The sequence below is a fragment of the Colletotrichum orchidophilum genome (genome assembly GCF_001831195.1).
Source record: "Colletotrichum orchidophilum strain IMI 309357 chromosome Unknown Scaffold_186.1, whole genome shotgun sequence".
In the NCBI taxonomy this organism is placed as follows: Eukaryota; Fungi; Ascomycota; class Sordariomycetes; order Glomerellales; family Glomerellaceae; genus Colletotrichum; species Colletotrichum orchidophilum.
Window position 1 is genome coordinate 58,929 of NW_019173141.1, and position 15,854 is coordinate 74,782.

At 46.7% G+C, this 15,854-nt stretch overlaps 4 protein-coding genes across 4 annotated transcripts; 1 reads left to right on the forward strand and 3 right to left on the reverse strand.

Annotated features, from left to right (window-relative positions):
• Window positions 1-2,780: 2,780 nt before the first annotated feature.
• CORC01_13269 (uncharacterized protein) lies at window positions 2,781-4,253 on the reverse strand (the record flags this gene model as incomplete). The annotated part of the gene is made up of 1 exon (XM_022624886.1): window positions 2,781-4,253. The coding sequence occupies one exon, from the start codon at window positions 4,251-4,253 to the stop codon at window positions 2,781-2,783; it is 1,473 nt and encodes a 490-aa protein (XP_022468623.1).
• Window positions 4,254-7,705: 3,452 nt separating this feature from the next.
• On the reverse strand, window positions 7,706-8,278 carry CORC01_13270 (uncharacterized protein; the record flags this gene model as incomplete). The annotated part of the gene is made up of 2 exons (XM_022624887.1): window positions 7,706-8,192; window positions 8,262-8,278. 2 exons carry the CDS (start codon window positions 8,276-8,278, stop codon window positions 7,706-7,708), a joined length of 504 nt encoding a protein of 167 aa, XP_022468624.1.
• Window positions 8,279-9,856: 1,578 nt separating this feature from the next.
• Window positions 9,857-11,656, forward strand: CORC01_13271 (uncharacterized protein; the record flags this gene model as incomplete). The annotated part of the gene is made up of 5 exons (XM_022624888.1): window positions 9,857-10,261; window positions 10,322-10,508; window positions 10,585-10,714; window positions 10,777-11,061; window positions 11,131-11,656. The coding sequence occupies 5 exons, from the start codon at window positions 9,857-9,859 to the stop codon at window positions 11,654-11,656; spliced, it is 1,533 nt and encodes a 510-aa protein (XP_022468625.1).
• Window positions 11,657-12,585: 929 nt separating this feature from the next.
• CORC01_13272 (uncharacterized protein) lies at window positions 12,586-13,518 on the reverse strand (the record flags this gene model as incomplete). The annotated part of the gene is made up of 1 exon (XM_022624889.1): window positions 12,586-13,518. One exon carries the CDS (start codon window positions 13,516-13,518, stop codon window positions 12,586-12,588), a length of 933 nt encoding a protein of 310 aa, XP_022468626.1.
• Between the last annotated feature and the right edge of the window lie 2,336 nt (window positions 13,519-15,854).

Consider the following 15,854-nt stretch of genomic DNA (forward strand, 5'->3'; position numbering starts at 1 on the left):
ACAACCTTAAGAATACATCACACAATACTTATTTTCACTTTCGCTTTGATCCTCCCTACTGCTCTTCCGTATTGCTCTTTAATTACACTCTCTTCATAATCAACCCGTCCGATCCGTATCGTCACACGGTTCGGCCATAGTCTTACCCACTGTCAGAATAGCCTTTTGCTAAGGAGACTGTGCCAGTAAGCCTAATCCGAGTAACATTTTACATGACCCCCCTTTGCTTGACAACAGTTACAAAATCCCGGGTCCCAGTCATTATTCTTGTTATTGAGAAAGTCATCGTCGTTGAACTGACAATAGCCTAAATACTGTGAATGTGTTAACGTTTAATAATCTTGCAGTCTCGGTTCTATTGTTTTAGTTACGTCTTATAAAGACGGATAGACCTACATCGTAGTAGCTGTCTCCATAACTGTCGCAGCAGTTCGCGGTAGTACTCTTATACTTTTCTGTATTATACTGATCACCCGTAGGCGCGCAAACCCCATAAAAAAATGCAAGAGCGCTATCCCACGTCTCGTTAGGCTATTAAGGGCAGGACTCTTACGACATAGGAGATATACGTACCGTGTGCCGAATATAGCAATAGTGAGAAAGGTTGAAGACAGCATAATGTTGATGAACTGCCCGGGGAAAGATTGCGAGAATAAAAGATTTATTTACTTATTTTAATAGTTAACAACCGAATAATCGAAGAGGAACACATTGTTAAATACCTTATTCTAAATAGAATTCTTAATGAAGATCTAGTTATTAAGTAAGCATATTTATTTTTAGGTTTTTATTTCCTACGGTTAATTAACTATTAATTACCGGCCTTTTTAAAAAGAGGTTAGACGAGGCTTAGTAGTAAAGTCCGTCTTAAAAAAGCCTTACTAAAACTATAAGATATTTTAAACGTCGAAGGGGTAACGTTACGGTTCCGTATTAAGTTGTTTTGAGTAAGTACGAGTAATGTCTCTATAAATTATACTTTTAATACGTCGTATTTTGTAAGACTCAATTAATACCCTTGCTAAGCTTAGGGTGTTAGCCTTTGAGGATCCTCGCGCCGGGTTTCGAGGCAGCCACCCTGTGTTACTTTTTAATTATTAAATAAAAAAGTAATTAATAGGTAAGAAAATGTCAGGCCGCGTCGTATCAAGTGAAAAGGTCAGCCGTGTACGTAAGGTTTATTGGTGACTGTCATTCGAATCTGCCCTTCCTAAGCCTAACGCGCCTAAGATCCCCTTTTAATTCCCTCAATATACAAATAATCGTTAATCCGCCGCTAGGGCTACGAAGATTGCCCCCCGGTGCCCCCCCCCGGCGCTCCGGCGGTGGCTGTGCACCTGATAGAAAAGTAAGTCAAGAGATAATAAGAGAATTTATTATATTGATAATACTTAAAATAATTCTAATATTCTAATTAATAAGCAAAACCGACACTCTAGAAATTATTAGACTAACGTACGTACTTACGGAACGTTTAGTTAAATTTTTCGATCGGATCGTTTGGCTGGATCCCTTTGCCGGATCCCTTGGCCGGATCATTCGGTCAGATTGTTCGGATCGTTCGGACGAAAGGTTTAACTAGATCGTTCGGATGGAACGTTTTGTCAAGGATTTCGTATGTATTGTTAGGCATGTGTGTCTTGATTGAGAGATCAGGCGAACTGACTAGGGTTCGGCATTATATCGATTCCTTAGCGGTATTATTCTGACCCCTCTGTACTCCGTATTTAATATATGAATTTCAGGTTGGAATGCAGACCCATTCTTTTTAAGTGGATATCCCCACAGAAGTACAAATTAGGGGCCTTCTATTGGGTCGTCTCTATCCCCCCCTATAGTAACGCGGCCTTGAGCTTAATAAACTTTTCCTTTATGAAATTATTAATTATAAGCGCCCGCGGTAGGCTTATTGACGGTAGCGTGTATGCTAATTATATCCTTTCCAATATCTTTGAATTTATATATATAAAAGTGAGGCTATTTATTTTGGGCAATAGCGGTTAAGGTGGTCGGCGAATCGCAAGGCGCCGACGACGGTGTGCTAACCGCAGTGTATATACTTGGCTTTTAGGTTTTTGAGGGGCTTGCTTGGATCGCGGTAAGTAACGAATTGACGTTGAATTGTGGAATTTTTGATGCGGTTAAGTGAGGGCATCGTGAAGTAATAATTAGTAGTGGCATAATTTGCCGCCAACAGCGTACAGGCTACAAGAGTGATGGCGCTCAGCTCTAACAAATTAAGAACGGATAATCCTTAGCATCTGCCCTTTAGTTCCCTGATCCTACATCCCAAATTTGGTATTCGCAGCTGTTCAGCTTGACCTTAGAACCCACATCTCCAAGGACCGAGGTCGTCGATTCAAGTCCCAGAGCCACCAGCCGCGCTATGCAGCGGCCGGCTCGTCACTTTAGGGTATTGGACGGCAGTCTGATGGAAAGAACACAGCATCTCGCCAAGTTTGGGTGGCTCTCTCTCTGCCCGCTGCCATACGTCACAATCACCCGATGGGCACACAAAGTTGATGTCTACCGATTCGCTCTGCTCAGCCATTTTGCCAGTGGCTCTGCGGCACACCCATAACCCATGGAGGGATTCGCATGGCAAGGGCTTATAGAGGGGTCTTCCGATATCTTGTGAGATTTCACAATGGATACTTCAGCTCAGATATTGTCATCATTCATAACCATTCAACTGCTTCGTTTCCCATTACATCTCTCAACCGACCGCAAAGCATCCAGAAAGAATGTTACACGAGTAGTTCCCCAGGCAGCAGCAGCCCCTAATCTTGGAGCGCTTTGCGCATCTTCGCCTTCATGTGAGTTATCTTGGCCGCAACTCTTTTATCAATATATCCATTTACGGTTTCCGCCATATTCTCTTCAAGCCATTTGCTCACATGCTCTTTCATTGCGTTTCCCAGGTTATCCTTGACCCAGTCCTCCATATCATCACATATATCTGGCATCTGTTTCCCGAGCTTCTCGCACTCGTCGTCCAGTTCGCCGGTATGAATGAGCAAAGACTCAACAGTCTCCTCAATTTCACTTTGACGGTTCTCTAGTTTACAGCAGTTATCCTCTGCCTCGTCATGCCGTACCTGCAGCTCTTTGTTTCGCCTCTTAAGTTCCTCGATATCTGCTTGTAGCCGTTCGATCTGTTGGCATTGCTGTTTCAGCAGAAACATCAAGCCGCTCTGGGAGCACTCCGGATCTACATGTTGAGGTTGGGGCTTTTCCTCTAGGCAGTGGGCGTTGCTCGGAGTTGTGTAGATAGAAGTAAATGAACGCTCGGAACACGTTCTTTTACTTCTTGGATTTAAATCAATATCTTCGCTGCCGCAGTGCAGCCATCGTTTAGAAGCATTAGGTACATTGTGCTTCTGTTCGGTGTCGCTGTATTCCGGCAGGGCATTATCGCAGCCAAGAAGTTCTTTGACGAAAGCTGCAGCGGCAAGGCTGGCCTGTGGCTGCTGACCATCGTTTATGCGTTCTTCATACTGCGGCGGTGTCTCTTGGTACCGCGGAACAGCGTCAAACGGAACGGTGGAAGCACACGACTCGGACGTTGCTGGTGTTGTAGCTCTGCTATGTTCTCTGTCGCGCAGTAGGCTACCACTTTGGACCTCCTGGGGTGTCAACACGATGCCACCTTTGCCATTATAGAGCCGGCGCAGATCCACCCTACGCTCGTATAACTGACGCTGGGCTGCGGTCAGATTCGGAAATTGCTGAACAGCCTGGACGAAAGCATGAATCTTGGTCATCGGCAAGACATTGTGCGGGACGTAGAGGGAGAATATCGAAGCGGTCGCAAGCGACGCAGCGGATGCAAAGGGATGCCGCACGGGGCTTTCGGGAATCTCGTCGAGAGTGAAACCAGTCGGCGCAATAAGCTGGGCATAAAGGCCGCTGTGCAGCCGGAGCTGGAGGCGAGTCATAAGGCGCTTAGCGCCCAGTCGCTGGCGGACACGTTCGAGGCAAGGCGGCCTGTCGTTACTCGTGTCGGTTGTATCGCAGGTTGTATGACGCAGTGATGCGATGCGGTCGGGAGTGATCTGTAAATAAATGGTGATTTTGTTGAAGGCATTGTCGGTAATGGCTACGCTAAGGCGGAAAAGAATGGATGTGGACGAGTGATAGACAGCATTGAGTTTGAAGGGCTGGTCAAGAAATTCGGGCTGTCGTCCATCTTTATCTTCACGAACGGCAAAGACGGTGTGGGCAAATCGTACATCTCCACCGGACGACGACATATTATTCTCGCTTGGATTCAATCTTCTAGATGTGCACAACGTAGCAGACGGATACCAGCTGGGTGGATACTTACCGTAGTCAAGTCATGACCCTTTCCTCTCTTTCCCGACGAATACGTCCGCGGAATTTCATAAGCAAGACGGGTTCCGACGTAGTCCCGACCCTACTCGAGATGCATTGGGGGCTCTTGGGTGAGCAGTAGAATGACCAGAGCGACGGGTGACGGATCCAAGAGTGAAGCTGCAAAGCAAAGTTCACGAGTTGGATGGGTTCCGACGGTATTCCAGTCCTACTCGCGCAAGGAGTCGGGCAAGCATTCAGGGGCAGTCGGCTGGTCGGGACGTCAAGGACTGGTCTGCTTAATGAAAGCGCGTGCGCGCAAGATGAGGTTGAAGTTGCAAATGATGGTGAGTGACACCACGTGCATTCGTGACGGAACGGAAATCAGTGGCTGGATCAATCGGGATCGGTGAAGTGTTATTCCGCACCGGGTGGGTGAGCGATGAAAGATGGGACGTGCGTGATTGGTGAGGTCTCGGTCCTTTGCCCCGCCTGCACTCGGCAAGGTACAACGTCTGTCCGTCGGATCTGTGCCGGCCCAGATACACCTTTCAACCTCGCATCGGGGTACACTTTACGTAGGAGGGCATACCGATTGCTCAACAACCATCTACAAAGCATGCCAGCTCGAACGTATACAATGAGGATATGGTAACTCTTCACCGTTGAGACCAGCAATGCACAGAAACAGGCGGGGAATGTCCGCAACCTAGTTTTCAACGTGTCTTTCAACACATCTTGCGCCAGGCAGACATCTTTTTGTGTTGTTGACAGAGCTCATCTCTGCCCCTGGAGTTTTCACATTTGACGATGTACAAGTAAAGTCATGCAATCTAGAAGCAGCTCTCTGCTGAAGATCGAATACGAAGTGCCGACTAAGCTAGGTCCTCTGATCTTTCAGCATTATCTTTGCTGCCGGCACAGCCTTCAGGCGTGGCATTCGTGCGAGGTTTCAAAAGCCTTCCAAATGCACACATCTTTGGTGAAGGTATTGTCAGAAGTCACGTCCCAAGGATACGCGCGGTGATCCGCAACGGGCGCTGGAGCGCCTGGTCATTGTTGAATTACATGAACGGGGCATGCGGGCCAGATTCTCGATACCGCCTAAAGTGGGATACTCTGGGTGCGGTGCGACCGTCGTGGGGTATAATTACTCCGGGGCGCACCTGGATAACGGTGGCAAGCTCCAGTGGCTCCGGTATCTCGACGATCAGGGAGGTGGTCGCGGTGAGCATTGCCCCCGATATAGCTCAAGTCCTAAATATTCAGTTGCCTCAAGCCGGTAGGGCCCCGTCACAACATCTTTCTCCTCCTACCTCACCCGGACTTCCGTAACCTGAATAAAGGTTACCTGAATGAAGCCCAACTTGGACCAGTCTTCTGAAGAAAAATTGTTTGCGGGCGTGAAACAGGCTTTGATGTGAACGTTAGGCAGAAAGACCTTGGCGTCGCTGAAAAAGGGATGGGCGTGTTATTATTCCCCCCCCGCAAGCTAAGCTAACCACTCGAACCACCACGATAAAGCCCTAGGAACATCAGTTGACGTGCAAGTCTCGACTGTCGGGAGCAATCTCTAGGAAGCGATTGGCGGTAGCAAGTAGCAGTCTGCCATTCATACATAGACCAGTGACATGGCCTAGAACATACTTGGTCTCCTTCACGCAAGCGACGTCCTTTCTGGCCCAGCACATGGCCCCTTCAACGCTTTCCCCCGTAATGAAGGTGCCAGCAGAGTTCGTGCCAGCATTGCCCCAGCGTGATATACCTCAGATCGTCCCTATAAAGCTTGCGACCAGCCGCTCAGGACATGTCGTTCTCGGCCACCTAGGGACTAATCTCGGCCCGTCCGGCGCAGTCAGAGCCCAGGTTGAGGCTCCCGACACGGGTACGGCGACGGTGGGATCCGTGGCACAGAGTGACGTGTTGCAGCTAATCTGGACGTGCCTGGTAGTACTATAAGGATTCTAGCAGCCCTGACTGCCTCAGGGGCTGAGAGCCGTCATGTCAATGGTAGCCGGCAAGATGAAGTTGGCGAGGGTCAAACAGGCCAGAAAACTGCCAATGGCATGTCAGCATGGTTTCCGTAGGGACAACAAAGAAGACGTTGTGCGCTTGAGGATGAGTTGCACTCTGGGCAACATCTCAATATTTCTTGGGGAGATGAGAGAGGGGATCAGGGAGTATCTATGGCGAGGTCTGGTCAGTTGAAAAGATTGGGCGAGCGACGAGTGATCTCTGCCAGCATTGTAAGCCAAACGATCAATTAGTCCTCCTAAACCATCTTCAGTATCGGGATTCCTCCATTCTTAGCTGCCCCGCTGGATCTTATACGACACGAAGGAAGCTAACTTTCTGAGAAATTAGTTCCTAAATTTTAATTACTTAATACTTGCTCAAGAACTCCGCGCCCGCTAAACATCCCAACGGGAAAAAGCGATAAAAAAGAAGAGAAGGAAAGATTATCGTCGGCTCCCAAGAATCAGGCCACGGCCATCCCGACGAGAGAAAGCGGATGGCGGTGATAAAGTTTTCACCGAGTCGAGATGGTCTTGGCACCACTTCGAGCACATATTTTTAAAGCCGACAGAAAAAGCTTGGCCCCGTTGGTGATCAGCTCTCAGAAACCCACTCAAAACTGCGATTAACCTAGCAAGGAGCCATGTTTTTCGACGCACTTAGATTTAATAAATGCGAAAGAAATGCCTTTGCCTCCCTTTTGCTCCAGTCCACTTTATGATTTCCATGGTCACCGAGCGGAGTTACGAGCACCTTGATGGGCTGTATTATCTCACTCTCGAAGTTCGCAACAACTCGGCAACGGACGAGAACATAACGGCGGGTAGAAAGAGTAATAGCCGAAAACAAGCTTTTCATTTGCACAAGAAAATTTTGTTAGGGACATGGACGATGATTGTGGTGGTCGTAAGAGTAAAGAAGAGTCCAAGCACGTAGGTTCGTTTTTCTTGTTGTTACGGGCATCCCTATCCATGCCAGAGCAAGTTCATACAAGTGAGCCGGCCGTGCCTAGTAGACAAGGCCTTCCGTTATGAACGCGCCTCGGACAGCAGCACACACCAAGCCCGGCCGCGAGAAAGGATCGGGTGGCTCTGATTGGGTGCATCTTGGTGTACATGGGGTTCCTGCCCCCCAACCACCATATCAGACCATATGAAAAAACTACTGCGACCAATACATTTACATGCTTGGTTTTTAAAGCTGACATTGAATCATTCGTAGCCTAATCGGGAAGTGGCCAGTGGTACGTTATTGAATCGGACGTCAATATTAGAACCTGTCCCAGCGGAAGGCATAATTTCATGGCTAAGAAGCTTAGAATATGCATGTCTTTCTACCATTGTACAAACTCCACGTTTCTACGCCCTTGATCTCCTCACAGGCCCCACGGCTCACAAATAGCGGTGTTCGGGTCCGGGGCCATCTTAACCCCATCCTTCTGACACTGGACGTCCTTCCTGCCCCAGCATTGGGCGCCCTTGAAGTTCTCCCACTCAAGAAACTCGGCATGGTAGTCCTTCTTCGCGCTGACGTTGCTCCACGCTCGCCATACCATCAAGCTGCCCCGGTAGAGCTTACGGCCCTTGGGGCAAGTCGTGCCGTTGTTGCCAGGTGCAAGCTCAGTAGGAGCGCCATCCTTCCATCCCGCGCAGTCGGGGCCCACGATCAGGCTGACCCCGCCGGACGCCACGGCGAGGGCGTCGTCTACGGACTCAGCGCAGATCGTCGTGTCACATTCGACCTGGAGACACATGTTACTGCCGTAGTTGTCGCGGAAGGCAGTTGCACGCCGAGCAATGTCCCGGTTGTCAATGGCGGCTGCCGCGCAGAGCTGGACGAGCGCCAGATAGGGCAAGACTTGGCTGTCTTCTGTGAGACACCATAAACGTAACGGGGGCCGGAATGTTGAGTATCTTTGTAAGGCAACTTACGACTTGAAGAAAACCATTTTGCAGAGTTTTCTGTAGGTGATGCTGGTGAGCTCTGGTGGCTTACCGGTTGTCAACGATGATATTCTCGAACGATGGTTTGAAGCTGGCAACAAGTTGTTGTCCTTACAGGAATATTTAATGTACAAATGTTCAAGAGACAATGGCCTCGAGTGTTTTCTTGAGTCGGAACTACCCGGGGTATGTAATTAATTAGTGGGGCCCGTTTGGCAAACTCATACTACCATCAATCAGGACCATCTGTTGCAAAAGATCATTGAAATGTCGGAAAACCGTCTTAAACCGAGGATCTTCAGCGTGATTTTCAGGATTAATCTTCGCAGGATAGAGTTCCTGACGGCTAACTGCTACACCACTGGTCATGCAGCGGCTATTTCAAGGAAGTTGCTCAATGCCATTTTGGAAGTCAACAACAGCCCTACCTAAATGCAATCTAATCTTTTACTTGAATTAATCATGTTTACCCCACTGCGCGACGCTCAGACACTCGACCGTGTCGAAGAGCGTTCAAAGAGTCACCTTGATGGCTAGCAAACCACATCGGGAGTAGAGAAGTAGGAGCTTGGCGAATTCAAAGCCTCACATAAAAGCGCTCCGGCAAAACCGAGGCTAAACGAACTTACTCAAATTGCTGATCGAGCTTGCTCGAATTTCACCTTCAGAGCCCTCCTCCTCAGCCGCGATAATAGCTCAAAGCTCGGGCTGAACTTGACCTCATTGCCTTGTTTTGTTCCCGCTGCAATGCCATAAAAGCCTGTGCAAAGAACAATGTCAGTGTCTTATTTATTAAACTTTTTTAAATCATCTGTTAGACACCGGGCAATTCAGCGGGCAACTATTGGCGATCAACGACAGTGTACGGGGAGGGAGGTTAGCAGCAACGTCAGGTTGCTGCCGTATTGGCTAACTTTGTCTTCTAAATTGACAGGTAAATTCACAGCAAAACTTTCACACTGATAGGACGCTGCCAGAGGCTGCATGCGTAATATCCTCGGGATGCGGTTCTGCAGAAACGGATGACATTCGTATGCAGTGAGGGCTTCGATCAAGTCGGGACGGCTCCTTCACTCGACATTAAACTTAACACTGCTTCGCCCAGCTCAGCGTAACATCCCTCGTCTGGGATTTTACATGAAATGCAAAATTTTCTGTCGGAAGGAGAATAATTCGGCATTTTCAGAAAAATGAATTAAGAACCAAGTCTAGGCATCTCTGGATAATTTGTTATCTGATCATCTAAAGTTTTGGGGTGATCCACAACTCAATTTAACCTTCGAAGGTGCCCCACGAACCCCACCCTATTTGATCTTCCAAGGTTTGCCCAGACAAGTGACAATCCCAGGGCGCCTCGCTATGTTAATTCCGTAGATTCCCGGTATTTGCCGGCGTGATGCTTGGAGCAGAGCCAACCTCGCCGAAGTTGGCTTTTTGGCATGTTGGCGGAATACTAAAGCGATGATTATAAGTACTGCTGAATAGTTCTGCGGTGATGCCTACTCTTCTCTTCAACAGCAAACACCACAGGAGCCCTACAGCCGCATTGTCTTTTGCGGTCCATTCCTTCCTTACCTGGCACGATGTACCTTTCAAGCTTTGCTCTCTTTCTGGCTTCGGCCACAGCGGCGACATCCCAGGCTGTAGCAGCTGTTGCCCCCTCGGCACCCGCCGGCAAAATTGACTGGAGAGCAGTTAAATGTGACGGAATCGTCATTGATGCCAAGGCCCTGCCCGAAAAGCGATGGGAGGCTACTGGCGCGACGGATGCCTTAAAAGAGGTCTTCGACGGCTGGCGCAACTACAGAAACAAGCCTGATGAGGTCAAGTTCGAGTTCAGCGAGTACGTTTCTTGGTTTTTCGGTGGCCCAGAGCAATGGCGCTGCACCGAAATCTTTGACGTGCCTTGCTCGACCACGCTCATCTGCAAAGATACTACGTATCCTGCCGGACATCTTATTCTCAACTCGTTCTCCAAGCTTCACCGAGTAAATGACACCTTGTATCATTTTCTATTGCCTGCCTGATGTTGACGAACGGATTTTCAGTTCCACCACCGTTATTTCGAGGCTCTCAGCCTGGCGCAGCAGGATATCCAGTCTGAGATGGACCTCTTCGCCGAGTCTTTCTCCGTACCGCCTCCCAGGGACGCGTCTGCTGATCAGACGAAGAGAATCCTCCTCAACGTCGCTTACGGTGTGATTGGAATTGCGCAGGCCTACATGAACAACTTTTGTAAGTTTGTATTCCCAAGGAGATAAGCCGGTTAACTCCACACCTGACGGCTTGTGTGCCTGACTTGAATGCACAGTCATCTTTGCCAAGCCCGTTGAGCAAGCCGCGGGAGCTATGATCTCGCAGGTCTGGCGATCGCAGTTGACGACCACCCTTAGTTACAGCATCTTCACTGGTTGGGCCATCGGAAAGGACTACATGCTTCCGTAAGTGAAACCTTTTCTTCAGACCTTTCCTGTATCGGCTATTCACCAGACACGACGAACAGAGGCAAGGATCCTAAGGTTCAGTATGGATCTCTTGGTGCCATGATGGGCGACGTCTTCGACAGCTGGAAGGCCACTCAGACTGCCTACGTCGAAAACATCTTCACTCCTAACAACACCGAGACGGAGAACTTCCTCGTGGCAGCTTTGGATAACGGCCTCATGGGCGCCACCCCCGATGATCTAAACGCCTACGAGATGTCTAGGATGGTCCAGAAGCTGTTTTACCCTAGGTTCATGGTGTCCGTTTGGCAGACTCGCCGGTGGGCCAAGAAACCCTTCGTCTTGTAAGTCACGCACACGTTGCCCCGAAACCAAACGACGCCATTGTCGCACCTTCTCACACCTTTCTATAGGAAGACAAACTTGCCTTGCAAGATGAACCTGGGAGAGAGAGATTCCTCTCTTTGGCCCTTCCTGCCGGATAGCGACCACGCGAGAGCCGCCGCCTGCTACGAAGACAGACTCTTTTACCTCGTTGACATCAGAAGCGAGGGCGTCAAGTTGACAACCGAGTACCCCTCCATCCGCCCCAACATCTTCAAGAGCAAGCACTGGCCTCTCACGGCGCTGTTCGGCACAGAGACCATGGACGGCTCTCGTTATGGCGGAGTCACAAAGGAGGATATTGTCGCCGCCGCCTACGGCGGCTGGGTTGAGGGTGGCCACAAGAACAATGTCTTCGAGCCCAACTACACCGACGTCTCGCCTCAGGCCCAGAGTAAGCTGTGGTCTGACCAGGGCAACCGCAGCCCTGGTTTCGTCAATATGACCTTGTGCCAGAACATTTACACCATTGTCGGCAACGTCGTGCATGGCTCGCCCGAGCAGAGCCACTCATGGCCCTGCGCACCCCTCTCCGAAATCAAGCCTCCAGTTTAATTAAATGGGGCAGAATAAGGTTCTGGTATTCCGGGGTGGTGAGATGGCCACGGTTTGGAGAGTGTTAGCGATACATCCGAAAAATGTCACATGTTCCATTCGGCCACCTAGCCTGACGTATTACACTTAGATGTAGTTTTATTGTATTCCAATGATAATGTAACCGTTCTCTCCACTAACCTTCGATTCTCCACGTGACCGCTATTATATACTCTAGGAGCTTCATCGGCACCAACCATAGACTAGCATTGCACCTTCGCCTCAGGAAGATTGAGAACCATGCCGGGCTTTGACCCGCTGTCAATAATCTTTCTGACGTAGAAATAGGAAGCCTCATCCACTGACTGGTTATTGATTTTACCTGATCGGATTTCCTGAGTTGTATATAAAGGTACTGAAGTGAATTGAATCCATCCAAGTACGCTAATAGGCTGTATATTCAAGGCGGATATTATTACTCATATTTATGAAGACTAGCTAGACTGCGTGCGTAGTAATGATTGCTTTAAACCTAATTATAATATACAGCTAACAGAAGCCCCTCGGTATGGCTCGGTAAGGGTATGCGGGCGCCTAGCTACGTTGACATGTTGTTATATCATAAATTTCAAACTGTCACTAGTGTAAATGATGGTTTATGTGTGTATTTATTGCTTTTGTGTATTATTCTTGCCTTTATGTAGACACCTTTGGAAGTCATTTCTTCCCTATCCCATTCCTATGGCCCGGTCCCGTTGTGAACAAGGTACTGATTATATGAAAGTCAACGGCACCCAAAAGGGTGATCCATTGATCTTTGGGCGAACATTATAAAGCTACCTTTTCTAGACTCTTAGTGTTCTGTAGGAAGACTGCGTCTCCGTCGATTATTCCATGGCTTATAGAAACACCTGATTTTCTTTGATTGTGATTATCTTGATACATCTTTCTCACTTGAGAACTGCCTCCACAGCCTGTTTCACTACCTTCTCCAATGACACCTTCGGAAGGCCGAGCAAGTCATTCATAATCTGGCCTTCCTTTTCTAGATGCCCGCCAAATCTTCCGGTAACGAATCCTGTCTCAATCAGGGTGTAAATCGCCGCAGTATCTCCAGCTGCGACTGCCAACTTTTTTTCCCGGATTAAAGTCTCCGAATTCACAACCTCCGTATCAAACCTATCCCCTGTCACGTTTTCAATAGCATCAAGTAGCATCCTTTGCGTCAGAGCGAAATCACTCAGCCAAACGACCTTGTTCGCAGTCTCTTCCCACTTCTGCGTCAGAGCATTGACGAGCGCAAGGGCGGTGTTCTCCTCGGTTGTCGCGCTGAACCAGCCCTGGCCGTCATCCCAAAAGACAAACTTCTTGGTAGAGATGTGCATGCCCAAAAAGTCGTGTTTCGCACTCCACCGAATCCACATGCCACAGGCAATGCTCATCCACTCCATGCGATGCTCCAGGGACCGCAAAAAGTCTTGTACCTCGCCCTTCTCGCGGAACACAGAACACAATGAGCGAGCGTCGAGGTTGTTGTTGTTGAGACCGAATTCGGAAGGGATATAGCGGCGGACGTGAGCTTTGACGGCAGCAGAGATGATACGGAGCTGGGTATTGACGGCTAGGGTGGTCATGCAATTTATGACAGCGTCTTGGCCCGCGAAGGCGGCAACGAGAGAGGAATCTGGGTAAGTGTCGGGAATTGTAATGAGGCGGGTTGAGGGAGGTAAGCTGGTGGCCGTGGACGTGCCGGTAGTGGTTGAAGAGATGCGTTGAACAATGGTGATTGTTATGGACGGAGCATTGAGAAGTGCCTGAAGAATGACGGTGCCTATGGAGCCGGAGGCGCCAATCATGACAATATTTTTGAAAGGGGAGGCCATCTTCGGGGACAAGATTGTAGCTTGAGAATCGGTCTTAATTGAGGGGTTGGTGTCAAGAGATGAAATTCCTCAACGCAGGGTGAGCTCAAGCATTTTATCTCCTGTCTACGGGACTTATGACACTGCAGGTTTCTATGCCATACGTATCCCAGTAAAATTTCCATGTCAAACTATGCTGCAATAAGAGCTCCGAGTTCCCAAAGATGGGTTTTAAGCCTACTTCAGGGGTACTTGACGGTAAAACTGATCAGTAATCAAAAATCGCGCCTTGCCGACTCCATTGGCCCTAACATATTGCTAGGTCCACGATGATGGACCCGATATGTAATGCATGGCTCCGCCTCAGCTGACGTGTTTCCTACCTAATGTAACCGCGTGAGACATAATGCTCAGTAAGCATTCTCTCGTCCTTGGCAACGAAGCCGTACGGCGCGCTTCTGCGTACTGCCTCGAAGGCGGCGATTGCTACAAGCGAGGCACCATTTCAATGTGCTAGTCAGACGGCGGTATGTGGGGTGGAAATTCGTAATCAAGCCATTTTCTTGGAAAGCCAGCAGTTTGAAGGTTGGTAAGGAGACACAGGTTTAGGGGTAGCTTAATTTGTAAGGAAGGAACAGAGCATGTGAAATGTAGTCGCAGCCAATCGCGAAGAGCAGCCTCATTTATCCAAAGCGGCTTCCAAGGGTGACGCCCGCTCCAGTTGTTCTACAGTAAGTACATGAGGGTGGCAGATGACGGGTTCCCACCGTTCTACAGACACATCAAAACAAATGAATGTAGCAAGTATTCTGGCGAGAATGACGTCGTATCAGTAACGTAAGATTTGGGAAGAATTCAGTCTGTCGGCTATATTTGAATTGGGATTCTCACATGACCCCCCCTAACTAACAATAAGACATCTGAACATTCGGGTACTGGAGCCGGCTAAGTCAATGTTCCCTTATTTTAGCGGGAGATAGTGAGCTCTATTCCATCACAATCGTATATCTACGCTCTATGTCGTTAATATGCTTTCGGGCTAAGGGGGTGAAACAGGCGAGATCTTCGCGACGAAGACGGACGTGTAATGTTTTTTTCTTAGTCTGAGAGGTTTACGAAGAGATATTCTTAATGGGACTCTAGAGCCCCCGTATAGTGGAAGAGGGGGTACTCGTTAAGTAGGCACACCTTCTTCATATATACAAGTTTCAGGTTTTCAACCACTTTTGGTTCCAACGTAGTTTTCTATTAATCAGCAAAGTCGGCCGCACAGACTATTTTTATATAAAAAAAGTATAATACCCAAAAAATAATTTTATTATAATAAAAATAATTTATCTACCTCTTATATTTTTAATAAATAACTTCCGTTTTTTAAAATCTTTTTTATATATTTTAACTACTTTTAAATCGTAAAAATAATTTATAATAACTTTATAGCTTTTTTATACCGTAATATCTTAAATACTTTATATATTTTTAATATAATATAATCCTTTTTATTTTATTATAACGTAATATTAATCCTCTTATTTATTATTAAAACGAGTATACTTAATTTTTTTAATATTAAAAACTTTTTTTTATAATTTTCGTCTTTTTTATTTCTTAAGAAACTTATATTTATAAACGTATTCCCTATATATAATTAGTAATACTAATCTCTTTAATACTTATATTTAATAATTAATACTATATACTTATTTCTACCTTAGTATTATATACGCTAAAATAATCCCTTTATATTTAAAATAGTTCCTTTATATTAAAAGTGGTTTTATTATATTAAAAATAATTCCCTTATATTAAAAATAGTTTTATTATATTAAAAGTAGTTTACCTATATTAAAAATAGTTCACTCGCACTAAAAATAGTTCCTTCCTACTAAAAATAATTTATTAATATTAAAAAGTAGTTTTTTACACACTAAAAGTGGTTTTTTATATACTAAAAGTGGTTTTCCTATATTAAAAGTAGTTTACTAATATTTAAAAATAGTTTTTTTATACTAAAAGTGGTTTTCTTATATTAAAAGTAGTTGACCTATACTTAAAGTGGTTTACTTATATTAAAAGTAGTTTACTCGTATTAAAAGTAGTTTACCTATATTAAAAATAGTTTATTAATATTAAAAAGTGATTTTTTATATACTAAAAGTAGTTTTCTTATACTAAAAATAGTTTATTAATATTAAAAAGTAGTTTTTTATATTAAAAGTGGTTTACTTATATTAAAAATTAGGGTTAGGGTTAGGGTTAGGGTTAGGGTTAGGGTTAGGGTTAGGGTTAGGGTTAGGGTTAGGGTTAGGGTTAGGGTTAGGGTTAGGGTTAGGGTTAGGGTTAGGGTTAGGGTTAGG